The 23001-nt window shown below is 29.1% G+C and overlaps 1 protein-coding gene across 2 annotated transcripts; it reads right to left on the bottom strand.

Annotated features, from left to right (window-relative positions):
• Positions 1–450: 450 nt before the first annotated feature.
• Positions 451–22931, bottom strand: LOC127280719 (protein unc-80 homolog). 2 transcript variants are annotated; one of them, XM_051303940.1, is made up of 50 exons: positions 22590–22931; positions 22314–22410; positions 22185–22233; positions 21129–21155; positions 19853–19873; positions 19603–19748; positions 19276–19423; positions 18964–19192; positions 18758–18837; positions 18592–18675; positions 18435–18512; positions 18201–18334; positions 17907–18134; positions 17663–17838; positions 17444–17595; positions 17234–17376; positions 16365–16394; positions 15528–15657; positions 15225–15416; positions 15012–15153; positions 14582–14950; positions 14025–14517; positions 13792–13945; positions 13268–13448; positions 13056–13200; positions 12862–12971; positions 12593–12783; positions 12289–12504; positions 12062–12197; positions 11710–11976; positions 11380–11634; positions 10816–11302; positions 10101–10746; positions 9842–10022; positions 9345–9769; positions 8998–9271; positions 8593–8897; positions 7874–8518; positions 7664–7809; positions 7269–7593; positions 6875–7195; positions 6556–6814; positions 6289–6498; positions 5874–6224; positions 4280–4549; positions 4064–4162; positions 2597–2647; positions 1862–1971; positions 1699–1776; positions 451–1557 (listed from the first exon to the last, which is right to left on the bottom strand). In XM_051303940.1, the coding sequence occupies exons 2-50, from the start codon at positions 22397–22399 to the stop codon at positions 1219–1221; spliced, it is 10314 nt and encodes a 3437-aa protein (XP_051159897.1). In that variant the 5' UTR covers positions 22400–22410; positions 22590–22931; the 3' UTR covers positions 451–1218. The 2 variants fall into 2 exon arrangements, with proteins under 2 accessions (XP_051159897.1, XP_051159906.1); XM_051303949.1 differs by having other exon boundaries at positions 13828–13945.
• Positions 22932–23001: the final 70 nt, after the last annotated feature.

Here is a 23001-nt window from a genome sequence, read left to right as displayed (position 1 = left end):
AGATATTAAAAAAGAAATTCTGAAAAATATGAAGTAAGTAGTAAATTGTTTAATTCTAAATTTTTCCAATATTTTTTTTTCACTTAAATGCAACTAATATTTAAACGAAGTTTAAAAATAATAATAGTAGTTATCGATAATGATAAATATTTAATCTACACAAAATTTTTTGCCTTTATTTTTAACTTATCTGTAGAATATACCTATGTAAATATTTAAAACTAAATGTATATATTTTTTAAAGGCTGAAAGATAATAGGAAATAATAAGTTTAATTATAATCAATTATTTAATAAAAATGTGACATAATATTATTGTGTTTTAAAAACAAAATTAGTAATAAATAATATATTGTTTTATAGTACAAATATTTATTAATATTTGGATGGGGGGCCTCAAAAATGTGAGGCGGATAATGACCTAATTTCAGTAAATTTTAAAAAATTGTAATGACTTCTTTAGAGATTTTATTATAACAATTAACAGTCTCCAATTATTGTATAAATGTATATATATACTTTTACATTAATATATATATATTATTTTCCATTAATTCTAACATCATAAAATAGCTACAAATTTTCGTTGCTAACAATTTTTGTAAAAATCTCTAAATAATAATTAATCACAGGGGTGTTTTTCTTCACTATAGGATCGACTTTTCTATTATTTATTAAATTACTCAATTACTTAGCAATCGTTATTTAATAAACAAAGTATTTATTTATCAATTAAATAACAATTATCAATTAATTAATTAATTTCTTTTGCGAGAAATTCACCATTCATTATTTGACAATTGGACGAAAAAGTTTTCTCATCACTCTCTAAATATAAACATTTTTTTTAAACATAACTTCAGATAAACTCTGTTTTTTCATTAAACTTTATTTTTAAATCAAACTTTAGTATTTAATTTTATTTTAATTTCAAAAAAGGTATTATTAATTTAAAATTTATTGTGAAATTAAAGAAAAAAGTAACTAATTTTTAGCTCGCATTCGTTATTTGAAAAATTAAGACAATTAAATGTTCTTAAAATAAAAATTTATATTAATCAGAAGTTATTGCATTAAATTCCAGACTAAAGTTTGCATAAAATTTTATCTATTCTTCGGCTACCACCATATGATAAAACTTAACTCAATTATGTTAATTATAATGAATTACCGTTTATTGTAGATGATTTTCAAAATAAAAAGTGTGGAACGTTGGCAATTATATCAAGGTGTCTTCATCCTGAGCCGTTTTTTCACCACCAATGCCATTGATAGAACAATCGGTGTAATTAGTTGCAGTGCTACTGGTTGATGGTACGGGTGATGCTAATGGTCCTTGTACGAGCGAAACAATACTGTACGATTCACGATAGCCGGATGTACTCGAAGTATCCTCGTCAAACGAGACATCAGATTGAGGACGAAGATGATGATGATGATGATGAGAGGAAGATGAAGAAAGAAGATTCTGTTGTTGACTACCACTGTGCTCAGATTTACTCGCAGATGGAGATGATACGACAGGTGATGTTTCCTGTTCGATTTTCGTTTGAATAATCTAAAAATTTCAATTTTTTATATCTTAACTGAAAAATGTTTAATGGACAATTTCTATTCTATTAATAAAAATTTTTTTTAAATAAAAATAAGTATAGTTTCTTTTTTTAAGTAAAAAAAATTTTTTTTTAAAAAAGCCTACTTGAAAGTCAGGTGGTAGATGAAAATTTGTGTCCAGACTGTGATGAGAATGAGGAGGGAAACTGTGTTCTCTAGTGACCTAAAGAAGAATTATGAGTAGTAAGAAAAGAAGAAGAAGAATATAAAAAAGAAAAATAGTTTAACACAGAGATAAATTACTTTACCTCAATGTGAGCTCTTCGACTCTTCTTCAGACGAAATGTCCTCTTGCTTTGTCCCATTGATCTGTGTAATCGTGGTTTGTCTGGACTCAATTGACCCGTCATAGTTTCGCCTGTGAATTAAATTTATTTTTTCACGCTATTTTCCATTTTCATAAAAATAAGAATAATCTTCTTCTCCTATTCTATGACATTATTTTAATCATGCAAAGATTAATAAATCCCATCAAGAGAATAAGGAAGGAGAGAAAATAAATTCTATATTAATTTTATCTAGTCAAAATTCTATTTTAGTATACTAAATCAATTTTTTCGAAACCTATTTTTAAATTATTTTTATTATTATTACTTTTAGTTTAAATTTCTAATTATCAAAAAAAAAAAAAAAACTATTTAATATTAACATAAAGGAAAAAGTAAAACAATTTTAACATTTAATTTGAATCCATTTAAGCAATAAAAATTTAATTTAGTTTATAAATATAAAAGCGAAGAAATCGTTGCCAATGGGAAACTGATCTTCTATAATAAATCATAACGATCAAAAATGATCTATAAAAAAAACATGCAATGTTCACTTAGTGTATTTTATGGAACATTATGTAATGATCGCTATACAAATGACTATATTTTAAGTTATTTTCTTTTTTTAATTTGATAAAAGGAAATTTTTTTTCAGGATTTAGTATCATTTGAAGGGATATGAATTTTTGTTTAGGGGGATGAATTGAAAATTACCTGATGAGTTTCTATACTCTACAGAAGAGACAAAGCGCAGTTTTGGCTTACCTTCAAAACAAAAAAAGAAGATGAAACATGAAAATAATTTAAAACAATGAGGAGGCCATTTTTAAAATAATTACTCAATATATTCAAAATATTTGAAAATTATTATTTTCAATATCTAAAGTATTTGGAGAAAAATTATTTTCAATAAAAAAAAAAAAATTTTAAATAATGTTTATTAATTAAACATACTTGTAAATGTTAGTTTTGAAAAAAATAGACGACACAAGTGTTAATGAATGTTGTTTGTTTTTCTTTTGAAATGGTAAAAATATATAAGCACAGAAAAGTCGAAGCAACTATAAGAGCACTAAAAGATGAAATTAGGGTACCAACTGTTGGAAATTACCATTGTCTAATATACTGCTATATAGTTTAGAGTAATTATGTAACGGGTGTTACGGGCGGGGGGGGGGGGGGGTACGACAGTGAATTTACAGACCTTTTAACGTATACAGGGTTCAAAGGGTCACTTGAGGAAGTGTTTATAGGTAATTGGGCCTTACGGTTAAAAAGAAAAAAGGTTTTAAAAAAGCATGGGGTACACAGCAGGACATAATTATAATAAAATATTTATCAGGGTTCGGAATTTCAGATGAAAATTTAATTTATAAATTTTTTTATTTTATAAAAAATTGTAAGAAATAAACTATATGATAAGAATTTTAAATATTAAATAAATTTCATTTCATTTCAACATTGTCAAATATTTAAAAAAAAAAGGAAATAAAATACTTAAAAATGATTTTTTTCAAAAATGAAAATCATTCCGAATCCTGTATGATGAAAAAGTAAAATTTCGTTGAGATTCAATCTTACCTTTGCTCCCTAGCTGGCAATAGAAGTCACTCATTGATCAATTTTGTCAAGAATGAATTTTTCTCTAATCTAGACATTATTTTTTTTCCAATTAAATTCGTAATACTTATTGTCATAATTTTATGATTTAAAATATAGAAAACAAATTTTTACAGCGTCCGATAGACAATGGCTCGATCCAACTGTGGTTGAAAAGCAAAATTCAAAATGCGACACTGTATACAATCAACAGCGCTGCTTCGAAACAACTCTGAATTAAATAGCAAAAAAAAACACTGCGGCGCATTAAATTATTATACTTCGAAAATTAAAGTAATCAATTAATCAATTTGAATACAATCAAATCGTTATGAAAACAAAATTATAAATCTTTTTAACTCACCCCCAAAAAAAAGATAGTTTATAATTAATATTTACCAAAAAAAAAAAAATTTTTTTCAACATTTTTACTAAAGAGGCAAAAAATATTTTTCTAACGTTCAAAACAGTTTTTTTAATTTGATTAAAAACAGAAAATACTTGTTTAAAATGAAAATTGAAATCCATAGGATTTTTAATTTAGAAATTATCTTGAAAAATTATTCACAGAAAATAAAATACCTGTTCCAGGTGTTGAATCAGATTGTCCTTCGCCAGATGGAACAATATCGTTTCCATCACGTAGAATCGTTGATCCAGCACTGACACTTGAAATCGATTCTAAAAAGGAATTTTTAATATAGAATTTAAATAAATTATATTTAATTTATTCAAAAAAAAAAAAATAGATTTACAAATTTCGTGTATTACTTCTAAAAAATACTTGTATTTTCTCACCTCGTTTAGTTGCTCCATTAAATGTTGATTGACCGGCTAAAGTAGTTTTTGTCGTACTACTCGAATTTGTGGAATGATGAGATGAATGTCCAGCTGTGTGCGGTCCAGTCGATTGCGAAACTGGAGTTTCTGCTGGTGTTCGATTTGATCTAGAGCCAAGATCACCAGTAAGAAGATCAATCAATAAAGACGGTCTCTGTGTTCTCGGTCCACCTTCATTTGTAATATGCATTTCCGCTACACTTCTCTTTGGTTCCGGTTGCATTTCATCTGGAAAAAAAATATTTATATTTTTTAAAACTTAAAAAATTTTTTACTCATTTACTATAACTTTTTCACACTTGGCTTCAAGTAGATTTAGGTTTTGTAAAAATGGTGATGAAATCAGGAAGTGGCATGTTATTCCTCTTTATTTAAAGGTTTAAAAAACGTAAAGACCAAAATCTTAGCTGATCCTTTTCTCAAGTTATTGTCAAATTAAAATTTTTTTAACGAAATTTATATAAGATAATAAGAGAATAATTATTGAACATTAGTTTAATTAAAAAATTTAATGTTTTAGTAACAATTAACTATCTTAAAAATAACAACGAAGATATTTTTCTTAATTATTTTAGTTTTAATTAACAAATTTAACACATTGGAATCATCAACAATTTTCTCAAAGGTGTTTTGAAGAGAACTCTGCCGCCCCAACAAGAATAACCGTATCTGCATTTAGGATGAGTCACCTACTTGCCACTGCCACTGCCACCAATAAGTGACTTAACCAAAATGTAGTTACTGCTACTCTTGTTGGGACGGCAGAACTCGATTACTGCTTTTTTGAATCGAATTAAATAGGTAGGATGGTCAATCAAATTAATTTTGTAACGCTCCCAAAACTTTAAAAATTCTCGGTGAATTGATTCACCAGCCTGTTCTGACCACAAACCTAAACCACGATTTCCTAAAAAACTCAAACTTTCTTGAATGTGTGATACTGTGACATGGATTTTTAAAGTTTCGGTAGCTTCCGTACCCGAAGCACACTTGGCTTCAAGTAGATTTAGGTTTTGCAAAAACATCACACATTCAAGAAAGTTTGAGTTTTTTAGGAAATCGTGGTTTAGGTTTGTGGTCAGAACAAGCTGGTGAATCAATTCACCGAGAATTTTTAAAGTTTTGGGAGCGTTACAAAATTAATTTGATTGACCATCCTACCTATTTAATTCGATTCAAAAAAGCAGTAATCGAGTTCTCTTCAAAACGCCTTTGAGAAAATTGTCGATGATTCCAATGTGTTAAATTTGTTAATTAAAACTAAAATAATTAAGAAAAATATCTTCGTTGTTATTTTTAAGATAGTTAATTGTTACTAAAACATTAAATTTTTTAATTAAACTAATGTGCAATAATTATTCTCTTATTATCTTTTATAAATTTCGTTAAAAAAATTTTAATTTGACAATAACTTGAGAAAAGGATCAGCTAAGATTTTGGTCTTTACGTTTTTTAAACCTTTAAATAAAGAGGAATAACATGCCACTTCCCGATTTCGTCACCATTTTTGCAAAACCTAAATCTACTTGAAGCCAAGTGTGTTTTATCTTACCAATTTTTCGACTTTCAATTTGTTCTTTCAATGTTTTTAAATCATGAATAAGATCGACAAGTAAAGTGCCACGTGATTTTGGTACACAGGTCCAGTCACCGTTGATTTTTTCACGAATAATACTCTGCATATTACGCTCGTGTTCGGATATTGGAGCTTGACCAATTTTTTGAACGATAAATGGCATCATTTGAATATAAAGTGGTGTACGATGTGTTACGACAAATTCCAAAAAATCCCATAAATACAATGACGCTTCATTTCGTTTATTCAATAATCTCATTGTTCTTGCAATTTTTGGCCATTCTGTCGTTAATTCTCTCTCGAAGCAAATTGTTATTATTTTCAAAGCTAAAGAACAGTGGAAAATTATAAAATTAAAAAATAATAAAAATATGGAAAAATGATATTTTACCTAAAAATCCAATTTGATACAAGGTGATAGATATTTTCGTAGGAAGTTTAGCATCTCGAGCAGCGAATGTCAAACTTCCGGCTCTCATATCTGGTCCTCCTTTTGAACTTTGATAATGTATCTGTAAAGTTCTTGCTCCCGCTGGCCAGAGAGTATTTAAAACTGCAGTTAAGGCAAAGCCAATGTCCACAGTTCTCAATTGTGGTACATCTAAAAAAAGAAATTAACTTAATTTTTGTTTCGAAATTTAAAAAATAATATTTATACCTTGTCTTCCAGTGCCAACTCGTAAAAATAAGGGAATCAAAAAATTTAATAACATATTTTCCGTTCTCGTGTAATTTGCAAACATTCCATGACTACCGCATGCATTTTCTAAAGAATATCCTTCGCCCAGCGAAATAACATGCAGAGAAATTAATCTCAAAACAGTCGAACAAAAATGTTGTGGAGGAATTTTTGACATTAAAGCAGTGGACGCTGAAGAAGTCATTTCAATTCCCGTTATATCGCCAATTATAATCGCCTGAAAAATATATTAAATTATGTAATTACCATAATAATAATTTGTAATTTAGTTAATTACCTGACAAGTAGACAGGAGAGTTTTCAAATATTGAAAATGAGCGATATAGGGACATTTCAATAAAGTTTCATAGACGCCTTTTAATAAATCACTCGCAGCATCCCAATCAGTATTTCTTCTTATCGATGCTTTTTTATAAATTTTACTAAAAGTTTTATCCAAACGCCGTAGAATTAGTGTTAAAGCAGGTCTTAAATCGTCACTCGACCATTCTGTCGATGGCAAAAGATCATTCATGTATCTTTTCAATCCTTTACAAGCCATTGTTTCTGGATCGTAGGGCGAAATTTTTAAAAGACTATGCGCAATGTCAGCTAATCGCTAGAAAATTAATTTTTATTTTTACTTGCAAATTAATTTTTATTGAAAATTACAAATTTTTAATTTCACTCACCACGTGACATTTCGAGTCAAGAATCTCAATAGTTTTTACATCTTGGGATTTTTTATTGAGATCAACAAGTCGAACAGAGCAACGAGCGGCAAAATCACCGACCATATTCAATAAAGTGTCCCTTGGTCTTCGAAATTCATTTTTATGACAGCTATCAGTGTCGTCAATGTCGCGCTCATAGAGACTTCGATTTTTATTGTGTTCCATGTATTTCACATGAGCTTCATCCTCAAAATCAAAACCCGGTGAATATGGACCTTTACCATAATTCCGTTGACTTGATCCTTTATGCTCTGGGCTCAATTTTTGAGGCCTATTATAATATCTAAAAAAATGTTGTCAACTTTAAGAAACGTTCTTAATAATAATAAAAAAAAACAATTAAATTAAATTACTTTGTCAGTGTTTCGGAATTGTTGACTAGAGTCCTCACACAAATGGACAATTGATTGATAACTTCCTTTTCAGTTCGTCCCTCTCTATTGTAGGTTGGTTGCTGAATTTTTTGCACATAGCAAGGTAGAATAGCTTCTAGGATTGTCTAACGATAAGAAAAAAAAATGTATTCAACTAGCGAATTTATTTTTAATTTAAAGAATTCTTACCAGCATTTGTTGTCCTCTTATCGAATCAGCTGAATATGCGATTACCATCACGCAAAGAGAAATACAATCGAGAACTGTGACATTTTCATCTTCATCATGATAACAAAAATCAATTGCCTTCAGTGGTTTTTCTTCTCTCACTAATTCTCCTATATTCAAAGGATCCGGCGAAGGATCTTCCAAACTGAGAAGTAAATTAAAAAGGCAAGTCGACGGAACTTTATGAGCATCGCCAACAGCGCTTGTGACATCAGTATCGAGAATTGTCGATACACTTCCAAACATTTGAAGAATAAAGGGTTTTCTATTCAAAAGATAAAATTGCTTCACAGCATATTCAACCGTTGTCGTCACAAGTTTATTCGTTTGATGAGTGGAATAAAGTTGCAAAAGTGTTGGCATAATCAATAAATATCCATTGATGGAGAAAATATTTTTAAAATTTGTTGCTGCATTAATGTAAGTCGCAACGACATATCGCAAAATACACGAATCTTGACTATGAAGAATAACCGCACCATTTAGTACATTTAAAAATAAATGAATATCCCCCGAATAGGCAAAATTTCCCGCCATTGCCTCAAACATTCGCGCAATTAATCTCACCCACATAAATTTGTGCATTACATCCAAACCAAGAAGTTCCTGAAAAATTGAATTTTCTCCTCAGTAATACAAAAAAAAAAAATAAAAAAAATTGAATAAAACAATTAACTCACTCTTCCCATTTCTCCACCTTTGTAAAGATCAAGATCAGCTTCCAAAGCTTTTCTCGGGAAAGATGGTAATTTCATGAGTTCTTCGTGTAAAAAAACAACTCTCTGAACAACCATATCGACATTTTTCAATATTGCCCAAGTAAGCATCACTTTTCCTACTTCCACAAATTTATGCAACAATTCTTGACGCTGTAGGGCATTAAAAGCATCCTCCGGTTTCATGTGTACCAATTCCAATTGTGGATATTGTGATCTTTTGAAGAAATAATAGTCCCGAACGTAAGATGAAGGATTGTGAATTTGATCTAATTATGTAATATTTACAATTCAATTATTAAAAATATTTCACGAAAATTCGAAAATAAGAGAAATTTACAAATATTAATTAAAAAAATATTTTCTTACGTGTTTTATAATCAATGAGAAAATATTCCTTATGCTTGATCTCTTCAATTCCAAAGAAATCTAAAGATTCTCGAAGTATTTGACAAAATTGTGTATCCTCCTGAACAGGAAATTGAGAAGGAATTCCTCCAGCATCAGGATCTTGAGGACCATGAACAATAATTTTTTTCGCTGACGGAACATTTGCTGTCAAAAGAATTGATGCATCACATTGTTCTTTTCTGAGAATTTGTTTTAAATCTTTAAACATTATTCCATGAACACTGTGTACCACCTATTTATAAAAAAAAAAAAAATGTTAAATAAATTTAGAATTTCAATAAGTTTTTTCTTGTAAAATTAATTACCATCCACAAAATTGAAAGTGCAGTGCCAATTAATTTTTGTCCTTCTTCATGCGGAGAACGAACGTAAAACATTATATAACCAATTATGTAATTATAAAGGGCAAACGCCGCCTGTTGAGGAAGTTTTGGAATAAATCTAATAAGATGTCTCAATAATTTGAACATTTGTTCCTGTTTCTCTCTTGTCAATCTTTCGAGAATGTAACGAAGAAAAAGCGCACTGTCTTCCACTAGACAATTCCAAATTACATGGTAAGCAACTTCATAAACAGCATTTCCATCAGTTGAAACTGCAGCATCATCCAAAAGTGTGATAATTTGCACAATAGCCGAACACAATGAAGATGGAAACAAAGAAAGAGCTGATTGTCCATGATGAGATAAATTTCTCGGAACTAAATCACCGCCATCCTCATCAACATTTCCTAAATTTAAAATAAAAAAAAATTATTTCATACTCATTTTTATAAATTTTTATTAATTAAAATATCAAATACCTTCGTCGTGATCATCACCAACTGGACTGGGTTCATGAGCAGCTTGAATTGTAATCGGAATTGTTGTGAGAAGAAAATTTTCCCTCTCCTCACGTTTCTTGTCATCTTGCGCTTGCAATGCTCTTTTTATTAATTCAGTTTGTTGCTTTTTCCTCGTTTTCGTAGCTGTTACGAATGATCTCTGTAAATAAAAAAATTAACAACCCACAATATTTCGAGAATTAATTATTTTTTATTAGCAATTATTTTTATAACTCACGTGACGTTCCTGACTGATGGTAACTTCCTCGACTTTTGTCTTCACTTGCGGCATCCAGGGCGGATCAACAACGGGCAATGATTCAATGCCAATTTTCGGTGACGGAAGAGTAAATTCAATACCAGGTGGAGGCACTTTAAACGTAACGTGAGCAGCTTCCTCCATACGGGGCCAAACTTGATAGCGAAGTTTCCACAAAACTTGAAATCTCAAAATAGAATTAATTCGAATCGATGTATTATTATGTTGTAGTCCCTGATGCATTAATTCACTCGCTTGATTTGGAGCACGAACGGCGGCAACAATAAAAACCGATGCTGCCGAGGCACAAACTTCCTGATTTGATTCTAATAAAAGTTCCCATGCAACTGGTAGTACATCGACAAATAAATCGTCAGACATAACAACAGCGCCTTTAACAAGAGTTGCTAATGGTGCATGAAAAGCATTCTTCACTTGTGTTTGAACATATTTTAAAATTGCCGACGGTTCCTTATCCATATCACTATCCTCCTCCTCATCGGGACCAATAATTTTCGAAGTTTCAGCACCGCGCTCCGAATCCTGATCAGCCAAATCTTTCGACGAGTCACGCGTTCCACCTGTCAAACGTCCCGACTGCGATCCTTCTGGATTCTTATCAATTCTAAAAATTAAAAAAAAAAATCAAAAAAGTAGAAAATTTACAAAATAAAATTTTTTTCCAAATACTCACTTATACTTTCGACCAAGACTATCTTTTCTCTTGGGTGAAATTTGACCGCTCGTTTGATCAGAAATTTTACGACTTCTTTTTTCTTTTTTTCCATTTTCTTTTTTCTCCATTTCAGTGTCAAACATATCATTACCATTGAGAATACCAAATTTTTCACCATAAATTTTTCTCACCGATTGAATTAAACGACTGCACGCTCTCATTTGTCGTCGATGACAAAATGGATGACAAAAATATTGATGTGAACAATAAAAATTCATGACATTCATTGTTTGTACCATAACTCTCATCCAGGGAAAATTTTTATTTGTCTCATCGGTATCGTTACTGTCACTTGGACTCTCGGGTGGTTGATCGTCACTTAAAATACCCGGTGATTCCTCACCACTTACTTCACCACCAAGTCCCGGTTCTGAAGTATCACTACGATCTGATAGTGAACTTACTTTTCTCTTCGATTGAATTGAATCGGCTCTTTTCACTACATCTAAATATTTATTTTATATTTATAAATATATTTATAATAAAAATGTTTTTTTTATTCAATAAAAAAGAAATACTTACACGCCTCACATTCTATATCTTTGCCCTCTTTGGTATTTCTTCTCAATTTGAGACTTCTTCTTTTAAATGATCCTGTATTTGCATTACCAGTTGTCCCACGACGTAGAAGAAATGGTCTTCCTTGCGGTGCTTGCATACGTTTATTTTTCTCTTTCTCATTATTTTGTATCTCTTCACCTTGAATTGTCACATTTGATTTACTGCTACCTTCCGATTCATTATCAGGCTCATGTAAAACGAAACTGATTTTTCTTTCTAAAATGAATTTTTAACATTTTTAAATTGCAATTTTTGTGAAAAAAAATTAAATTTTAAACATTAATAAATTACCAGTTTCTCGATCTCCAGCGATGGATTGAAGACTTTGTGCCGAAGTCTGAGAATGACCCATTGAAGATAAAGCCATACTCCATCGACGATTAGCTTCACGACTATACATTTTTTCCCAAGGTGGTGGTCTTTCCTTTGTTGACATTCTATTTGATTTTGGCAAAGTTTGATAAGTTTCACGAAGAAAAGCTGTGATTTCAAGTAATAACATACAGGCAACCATTCTCAATGACACCGGACAGGACGAGCCATAAGTATTTACACTTGCTAAAAATATTTAATTTCAAGTTTAAATATTTATCCAAATATTCGAAAAAAAATATATTAAACTCAATAATTAAAAAATACATACCGTCATCGAGAAAATTTTCTTCTTCATCTTCAATTATTAAATCACGATGTTTCGATTCATCTAAAACAACAGCTGACGCATTCTCCATTACTTTTTTGTCCTCCACGAGAAATTCATCTAAACGTGCTCCAATTGCCTAAACAAAGATTAAAAAAAAGATTCTTATTTTTAAGATGAAAAATTCTCATTATTATTAAAAGAAATGACAAAATTTCTTCTATTCTTACTTCAGCCCATTGATAAAATAATTTTCCAGCTGATCTTTGTAAAAGATGCGTTCGTCTGAGACCAGTTGATGTTGAACGATTATTCAAAGGCATTGAAGGACGAAATAATGGAAAATTCAATTTCATCCACGCTGGCCAATGTCCTTTATTACATTGATGAACAAAATGTGCGCACTCCAAAAACATTGTCGCTCTAGCGACTATTGGCGCGTAAGGCTGAAAATAAATAAAATTATTTTTTGAATCAATTTTACTTTATTTTTGTATTTTTTGCTAAAACGATTTGTTTTCATTTTAAACTAACCAAATCGAGAAGAGCAGCCATTAAATGATGATCAGGAACAGAGCCAGGCTGACACGTATCCAATAAGAAAGAAAATCTCAACATTCCATCAAAAACTGATCCTCGTGGAACTAAACGTCGTTCTTTTAAAATTACATATTCTGAATCTCTTGACGCTTCACCAGTTTCCAAAGAATTTTTCCGACTGAAATCTTATAGAGAGAAAAATATATTTAAAAAAACAATTAAACAAAAATTGTAAAAAAAAAATTAAATTAAAATAAACTTACAACTCCCTGGTGTTTCTTCCATACTTTCTTTTTTCTTCCCCTTAACTAAACCAATTTTACTCAACTGATTTTCCATTCGACGTTTCGCTTTCTGTAAAGTATGGCTTACGCTGAAAAAAAGAATCTCACAATCAGTATAAATAAAACTATTAACAATAAAATTCAATAATATTTTTTTTAATTATTATAAATACCCTCGGGTAGTTCTGGATGTTCCCCGTTGTCTTCCACGACGTCTTAAACTCGGTTGTTTTACAAAACTACTTTCAGTTGGAGATTCGCTACTGTCATGACTATCAGTTGATTCAGTTCGTCCATATTCCTTCCGGAACCAATTTACTAAAATAATTTGTTGAAAATCATAAATTTAAATAATTAATAAAAAAAAAAACATTTGAATATTTACCTATGCCACCAATTTTTTGACGAGTCGTTTTTCTTGATTTCGGTCTTGAAAAAGGTTCGCCCAGTTCCAAATTTCTTTCACTCTGTCGAGGAGTGAGAACGTGATGTTTTTTCCTTACATTTCCTAAAGGACTTTGACTTGTTTTTGGATTCTCATCGCTTCCGTCTGTCTCCACTAAACTCTATGAATCAATAATTTCATATTAGTTATCGCAAAAAAAATTTATTTACAAATAATGTGTGAAACTCTAAGAGAGTTGCTAAGGATGTGTACCTTCCTGATTATAAATCAGGGGTGAAATTTTTTTTTTTCTCATTTTTTTTTTTTAACTTAAAAATTTGTTCGTGCTTTTGTTTTAATTAAATAATAATTTTGTTTCTTTCTCTAATATACATGCTTTGAATTTTCGATATATTTTCATAATTGATAAATAATTTTTAAATTAAAATAAGTGCTTCTCTAGGAGAGGAAAAAAGAAAGTTCAGCTACACATTTAGAAAATTGTTATTAAACTGGAATCTTACCAGCAACTCTCCCTTGTAATTGCGAGTCATATTTACCGCGCAAGTCGAAGAAGCGCTTCTCTTTTTAAAAAGAAACTTGCGCGTGCCCCTATCATCCGCTCCATAGGCCTCTCCTCCTTCTGCATTTTCCTCCAAATCTGCCGGGTGCATGTGTCTAGAGAAAAAAAAATCCCCCATTTCGAAAAAAAATGTTAAATAATGGAAGATAAAAAAAGAAATCGAAAAAATAGTACCTGATAACTCGAGTGGTTTGAATGTAACTATTACAACGTTTATTAGGCAAATCTGATGAGTCTAAAATTCCACTAAGAACAACACGGCGAAATATTCCCCCATGCGCCTCCTTCACGTACGTCATAAATTGTCGTACATCACAATAGAGAGCAATATTATCCTGTGATTTAAGTTTTTTAATATTTTGCACACAAAGTGTGACAAACGGTTTAAACATATAGGCCATTATTTGTCCTTCAATGCTACGAAAACCATGTGCTGGTGCACCGAGACTACTATATGGTGTTGTGCCACCACCACCACCACCACCTGCAGCAGCAGCAGTTGTCCACGTCGAAGAAGCCGCATTTGTCGATGTTCCCGGTGTCGTTGATGCCGCATTTCCTGACGGAGAACTTCCTGGACCCGATGCTCCACATCCTGCACCAAAATTCGTCGCATAACTCCCTTGAGGCACTGAGTCCGGCGATTTACTTGATCCTCTCTTTTGATCTAATTATAATAAATTCGTCAATTAATTAATAAACAAAAAAAAAATCAAAATAACCAAACTCACTGAGAGGAGAAAGAAGTGAACTCGGCTCCAAACAGAATCCAACATAAGAATGAAAAAGATCCAAAAGTTCATTAATTGGTAGCTCGCGAATTAAAACACGTAATAATTTTGCAAATTGTTTGGGACTAGCTTTATGAAGACGAGTAAGAATTGATTGTGCTTGTGAGCGACAGAGATCGGCTTGTGGTCCACGAATACCATCCGAACATCCATGAGGACATCCAAGATGTTTTATTACCCTTATCACGCAATTCATTAGAATATTATGATCAGAGCCTTTACGTATATTTTGTGTCTCTTCCGGATGTCCTGGACCAGGTTCATTTATTATTGAATCCTGTTTCTTGCTCTCCGTGTCGAATTTGTCACCTGAAAAAAAATTAATTTAAATTACTAAATTAAAAAATTATAAAATAAAATAAATAATTACCATTGAAATAATCCATGGATTCTTCGCGAAGGCACTGTTTTAGTACACCGACTTCGATAAGAGCAACAACCAAATTGAGAATTAATTCACATACTCGAAGTGTACAAAATGTTGTTTCTCGAAGAGCAACATTATGAACCGCCTGTAAAAATGTCAATATTTATTTAAAATTGAAATTATGACAAAAATCGTGGAGAAAAATAATAAACTCACTCGTAGAACGACTCGAAAATCTAAATCTCCTTCTTTGGTGATAAATTTTGCAGAACCTGGAGCTTCGGGTATTTCATCGCCTGTATAGGTAATATTTGAATCGGTTTGTGATCTTGTGAGACTTGGTTTTCTATCGCAATCTAATCGAGATCCATGAATTCCAATTGCATCTAATTGACTGTCAATTGAACCCTAGACAAACAAAATTTGTTATTTCTTTAATGGATTATAAATCATTAAATAATAATTTAATTATCACAAAGTAAATTATATTAATATAATTATAATTTTCTTCTAACTCACGTGTGTTTTTGTAAAATCTGGCGATGGCGTTGGTGTATGTTCCGTGACAGTGATTATAGGATTTTGGGCAGAATAAATTGGACTATAGACGTTACTCTGTTTTCTTTCTACCTTCGTATCACCAATGTATCTATAATGAAAAATTATTAAATCAATATCGTTCAAAAATATTTCTCCTTCATTTTTCAATAATTTTCCATGCCAATTTTTTCAATTTTCAAGCAATCAACTCTATATAATACATAGGCAAATTACCATCTACGTTCTTTTCTACTTTTTGACCTATATTATTATGCTTCCATGCTATTATTTTATTTTTTTTATCTTATGTGATTTAAATTTAATTAATTAAGAATAGTTTTTTAATTCAAGAATCAAAACAATTCAATTGTAAAAAATAAATATTGTTTCATAAGGAACCAAAAATAAAAGAAAAAAACTTTGGGAAAGTTATTTTCTGTTCAGAAAAATTGTTAAAAGTAATTTTTAAAACTACAAAAGAATGGCAAAATAATTAAAAAAATAATTTAATTATTTTTAATTGCTAAAATTATTTTTTAAATTTTCTTAGATTACTTTCTTTTAAATTATTTTGTTTTTGCGGAATATTTGAAGCGTAGTAAACTATTAAAAAAAAATCTACGGAATTTTTTTTGAAGCACTGATTTAATAAAAGCTTGATGATTGATGCTTTCGTGCTCGATTGTAGCTATAAAATGGTGTAAAGTTTTATTTTTTATATATATAAAGGTAGAAGGAAAAGCGTGAATACTTATAATAATATTAATAATAATTACAAAAGTGGAGTCTCGTTTTTAGATTTAATTGTTGACTTACCCTCCCGCGGTCAGCTCGTTAATCAAGCAGCTGAGCACGAGTTCGGGGTGAAAAGACGTACGAGAGATAGAAAAAGGCATACAGAGAGAAAGAAATTACGAATAAGAACGAGAAAATATTAGAAGAAGAAAAAAATCATATTCTTTTAAACGCGAATTTATTTCTATCGACTGCGAAGAACTGAAATTAAGATTAAAATTAAGAATTTGAAAATTTAGTTCAATTAATTCTGATTCTCGTTTAATTATCTACTTAATTGTAAAATTAAAAAAAAAACTATTTTAATGATTTCTATCTAAAAAATTCGTTTAAATTGTTTTTCATAATCAAAATTTATTTGTAATAAAATTTCTAGTGTTATTTACAATTCGATTCTTATCTAATCTATAGTTCTAATTATTCGACAATAAAAATTCTAATTAACTTATTAAAAACAATTCTAATTTATTAATAATCATTCTAATTTATTAATATAACCATTCTAATAATTTTTCAATAATTCTAAAATAAAGATTCTAATAACTGAAATATATTTACACGATTCACATTTCTCATGAAGTAGCTAATATGACTATAAGAATCGAAAAAAATATATCGAAACTTCTAAAAATAATTCTTAAATTGCAAGACAAAAAAAATATGTATATATTAACAATATTTATAATTCTAAATAAATAAAAAATATTCTCGCAGTAAGAAAAGTTTTTTTTTGAAAATAAAGACATTTTTTGAAGACAATTAAAAAAAAGAGTACACAGATAATTGGATATTTAAAATTGTCAATAAGAAAAAACAAATTATATTAGAATATAGTAATTTTTTATAAAAAGAATAAAATGTAGATTTAGAAAAAAAATGTTTCTCTTTACCTCAAACTTGGCATGCTTTTCCCCTTAATTAAATTCGTGGGAAAATGAATGTGATCGACATCTTTGGCATCGAAAATTTTCGAATACGTTGAACCTTGTCTGGTCAAATGATCATCTCCCGTGTCTAAACTTCTGTGACATTCCTTTTGAACAATAAAAAAAAATTTAAATTTTCAATTTGGAAAATATATTTTATGCATTAATATTTACTTGTTCTTGAAGAGGTTTCGATTCTTCTTGGCCAATTTTTTCTAAGGCCTTTTCTGATTTTGAAAGAAGTTTCGTTTCCACAAAGGCTTTTAAATCGGCAATTTTCATTCGTTTTTTCGATTTTTCACTGGCTCTTCTCGTATGACTGCTTTCTGTAAATTTAATAAAAGAAATTGTTTTTTTTGCAAACTAATTAGTTAATTATTATTTATATTTTACCGGCAAGAACAGACGTATCTCGTGTATCGGGAATTTCAATAATTTCCTTTCCGTCGTCCTTCTTTTTAATTTCAGGACTTTGATAAATCGAAACCTCAATTTTTGGAATTGGAAGAGAATTACTACGACGTCGTGGCATTTGTTGCACTGAACTTTGTTCATTGATCCTTTTCAACCTAATTCGAAAAAAATTGACATTTTCATTTCAATTTATAATAAAATTAAAAAAAAGCATTTGTTATACCTATTGAGTAAATATTGAAGAGCCCAAAAAATGCCCTCCTCTTGCCATTGGGCTACAAGAAGGCACCTTAAAACAGAAACATCGAGAAAAGTTGCTGCACGCACATCAACATCAACATTTGATCCTTTAGATCCAGATCCATCGCTTGAAAATCGTTGATTTAATGGGGTTTTTTCTCTCATTTCATCATAACCATAGCTCCTTTCGTCTTTCTCTTTATCGAACTCGCTGTGTAAAAATAGAAAATTGTTTTGAAACTAGAAAATATTGAATACTATTTAAAAAAATTATTACCTTTCTTTTTTCGATTTTCCATCGATGTGTTGACAAGTATCCAAACCGGAAATGGCAGTGACTTGCTCTATTGTAACAGTCGATCTTGAACTGGTCCTTCCACCCATTGCAACGTGAAAAATACTCGCATCACCCTAATTACAATAGTAGAAATTTTAATATTTTATTATCAAAATAAAATAATAAAACTAAAAACAAATTTAAAAATTAATTAATTGTTTTCTTTCCACTCACTGCAATTATTGTTGAAACTTCTTTTACCCCGTCAATTATTCTATCAGATTCACTCAATGATGGAAGCCTAAATATGACCTGAAACGATGGTAATTGATTTTTAAGAAAAATATAAATTACATTAGAGAAAAAAAATAAGAAAAAGAAAAAATCTTACAACATGTTCGTCCTCTGTACTCGAACTTTCTTCCGGAATAGTTTCCGGAAATACTGTATCTTTCGGTGATGAAACCCAGGAGCCCTGAAGAGAAAAGAAATTTTAAAAAAATATATTTTTATTTATTAAAAAAATTTGCGATAGGAAATGAAAAAAAAATATTTACTTCATCGTCTTGAAGTTTCGTTGACGGCACCAAACTCGAGTCTGATATACTCGCTGTTTGACTCGGCGGACTGTCTGTGTCTGAAAAAAAAATTAAATAAGAAATATTTTGAAAATTTGATTTTTTAAAAAGAAAATATAAATAAAATAAATAGAAAAATTAATAATAGTTATTTTATAATATAATAAAACAAGCAGGATTCTTACTTCCAAAAAAAACATCATCTTGGACTTGTTGCTTTTTCGTGGTTCTTGTTGATTTGCTCCAAAGTGCTCTTGGTTTTGGACGAACATGAGCCGTAAAACATGAAGCCTCAGGATGACGAAATTCACACATGGCATTCCATATTTTCAAACCATTTTCTAAACGAAGATTTGATTTGAAATCAATGTCCTTTAAATGATTGCACATTGGTGCAAAAAGATAAACAAAAACCTGAAAAAATAATTTTGATTACTAATTAAATCTTTAAAAAATTGAAAATTAAAGTTATGAAATTAAAAAGAAAATACTATTACCGTCATAGTAGGTATTGAAAAGAGATAATAAAATGGATTATTGATGTCACCATCGGAGTCTGCACATTCCTCAGCTGAATCCAACAAAATCCAATGTAAAATATATAACAAAGTTGTTTCCATTGCGCCTAAATTTTGCAGATCTTTCCTAAAAAAAATTATAAAATTTGTAAACTACCAAATTGTTATATTCAATTAAATAATTAAGATAAATGATCATGGAAGAAAGATCAAATTACGATTAAATATAAATTTTAAAATAATAAATCAAAATAAAAAGAATTTTTTTTAACAATTAGAAAAAATTTTTAGGAAAAAACAACTCACTTGCAATTTAAAACGTTTGAAGTGGCATGAAGAACAACAGGAAGAGCTGCTTGAATCAAACGCCACCTCGGGATGCTGGCCAACATTTTTCTTAAAGATGGTGTGAGTTCATTGTGCAGATTTTGGACCAACACCTTCTCCATAGACTTAAAAAAAAGAAAAATAGTTTTATTAAATTATTTGATGAAATTTATTAAATTATCTTCTGATTTAAATAAATTGTAAGTGATTTAAAAAAATATATATTTACCGTGCAAGCTTCTTTCATTTCCTATTTATAAAGCCATTGATATTGCATGAAATAAATTATTATTTTAATAACAATGAATTAAAAATTTACAATGATAAAAACATTGTTTTAAAACAGTACCAAAACATGTGTAGTAATTAGATCACATTTAAATATACTTTACAATTACATGTGAATTACTCAATAATTACAAATAGAATAAAAAAAAATACTAAAATTAAAATAAATCCAAAAAAATATGCAATATTTATAAAGAAAAAAATCAGTCAATTAAATTTATGTTCATTTATTTAAATAAGAAACCGAAACTGATTCTTTTCTTTTAAAAAAAAATTCCTGTAAAATATAAAATTCAACTTACTTTACAAAATGTTAATAAGCAACAATTACAACTATATATTACAAAATGTTATAATGAACAGAAATGTTTATTACAATTATGTAATAATTGAATAAAATATTTGTAAAAAGAAAATTAACTAAATTTGAATCATCGCATTAAATCTAAATAAGTCGAAAAATAACAAAACTTTATTAAACTGTCATTTATGGAAATTTGTCAATGATTCAAATTTAGAAAAATAGTACAATAATATTAATTAATATAGCGATAATTTGTTTAAAATAAAGCTAATACATTTAGTTCTACTGTATATATCAAATGTCGATTGTTCGATGATCTTACGTAGAAGAAACAATTATTTTCTTATACGAATTATTGTATTAAATGGTGTCAGTGATTTGTTAATTATATATTAATATTTGTCATATATAATTTAAGTAATTGGGTATTTTAGAAAATGAATTAAATTGTTTTTTAGTGGTGCCATTCAGAAATATATAAACATTCATATTTAACATGTGTAATTATAAATTGCATACTTTTTAAAAATAATTTGGTGCTTGCAAAACAAAATTGTTTAATCAATAATTTTTTATTATAATAAAATTTTAATTTACTAATATAAAAAATTATTATTTTGTTAAAACAAAATATTTTGTTGTATATATAATAATTAAATAACAAAATGTGTTTGACATATCAAGTTGAAAGTTATTTTAAACACGTGCAACTGTAAAAATTTACATAATATAGGGGGAGTGATGATTGTATTTATATTTAAGAGATGATAGTGAATTGTTGTCACGAGAAAATATAGCGATGTGTTGGAAATTGATCTTGTGGTTATAAATACTGTACGATATCATGCAGCCAGACGGGTTATTATTTTTTTTTTTTTTTTGCAAGCAGGTGGCAAAAGGACAGCGAACTTACATGATGACCGGGCGCGTGTTGACAGAACTGCAGGTGACACGTGGAGACGGCCGCGTGGAGTTTTTTTTTTTTTTGTTAGTGCAGGTCAGGTAGCTCAGGCAGGATAAGGTCATCGGGGTAATTGAGGATTTTTTTTTATAAGGATTTGCTCCATTTACTATATAATATTTCAAGTAGTACGGAATATTTAAAATTAATATTCCGGAAATATTGAAATATCTCACTTTTGTAAAATATTCTAGATTGAAAAATTATTGAAATATTCCAACATTCCAGGATTATTTAAATTTTTTTCTATGCAAATAGATTTTGAGAACAAAATTTATAGAATTTACAGAATAATTGTCTAAATATTATATTATTTCCTTTTTTTAGACACAATGTTTCAATTTGAAACATCTTTCCGATTTTTACAAGAGAACAAAATTTAAATAAACTTTATAATAAATAATTTTGTTAAGTATATTTCCCTTTAAAATTGAAGCATGATTTTGCTAACCTAATTCGATTAATTTATTGATTATCGGATAGATAATAATTTTATTGAGGGTCATCCCAACATCTCAATAAAATTAATTATCAAAGGGAAATTATTATATTGCAATAATTCACGGGTGTAAATGGCTTATCGATATATATATATATATATATACATAGAAAATATATAGCAAATAAACCAGAAAAAATATTCCATTTCTTTAAATTAAATTTTATCTTGTTTGTTATAAATATTTTTTCTGGTTATCAATAAAATATATATTTACAATAGAAATCTTGCAGTGCGAATACATTTCTAAATTACAATTTAACACCAAGTTTTTACGTTATTTTTTTTAAATTTTCATTTAATTTTGTAACAATTTTTTAAAATATTTTTTTGAATATTAATTTTTAAAGGTTATTTCAATATTAATTTTAATAATTGTTTTAATAATTATTTCAAATTGAATTAATATTTATAATAATTAATTCGTAAGTAGAAAAAATAAATTTTAGGGGGGAGGAGAGAATTTAATTTGAAGTTAAAATAATAATATTATGTAAAATAAATCTCACCACACATGAAGCCTCGTGTAGCTTGCCGAGTTTTGAACGAGTGAAAGGCCTGAAAATTACAAATTAATTTTTTCATACATTTTTGTTTTTGAAGAAAATTAATAATTATTGAAAATATTCATCACCCACCGAAGTTGGGACCAAAGATACAATTGAATTGGAATAGGCAGAGGTTGTTCAATAGCATTTGCATCCAAAGATTTTCGTTGCTCCATTTTAAGTTTTTCTAAAAAAAAAAAAAGAAAAAATTAACATTTTCAAAAAAAAAATAAATTAAAAATATTTTATTTTATACATATTTATTAAAATTACAATTGTCAGTTACAATAAATTAAAAAAAAAAAAAAATTTGCTTAAAATAAAAATAAAATAGAAATTTCAAAGAAAAAAATCAAGTGAAATTACTTATTAAAATATGGGTAAAATCAGTGCATAATGAGATGTTTGGATATTGTTAAAAGTCGAGGGGGAGAAAAGTTAAAAAGACGTGGATTCGCGCCAACACTGATAAAATTTATTATTTGCACTAGGAAACAATCACAGATTGTCAATAATGCCATAGTAAAAATATTTATGATTGACATTTCTATATATCTATAATATAGGTGATCACGTGTCACTTTGATCTAGTGATACACTTTCGCCATTTTTGAGTAGGGAAACCTGCTTCTGTTTTTTTTCGCCCCCCTTTTTTCTAAAAGGAAGATCTGTGTCACCTGAGGGTGATTCGTGGACTAAGAGGGATGATATAAGGGATGTACTTTCCGTGAAAAAGTAGAATGGGAATGCGCGCGCGACTCTTTGGAAATCCAATGCG

The sequence above is a fragment of the Leptopilina boulardi genome, unplaced genomic scaffold (genome assembly GCF_019393585.1).
Source record: "Leptopilina boulardi isolate dan_hultmark-lab unplaced genomic scaffold, ZJU_Lbou_2.1 LbouV2_112, whole genome shotgun sequence".
NCBI classification, from domain to species: Eukaryota; Metazoa; Arthropoda; class Insecta; order Hymenoptera; family Figitidae; genus Leptopilina; species Leptopilina boulardi.
The sequence above is the reverse complement of the archived record's forward strand: the minus strand, read 5'-3'. Positions and strand labels throughout refer to the sequence as shown.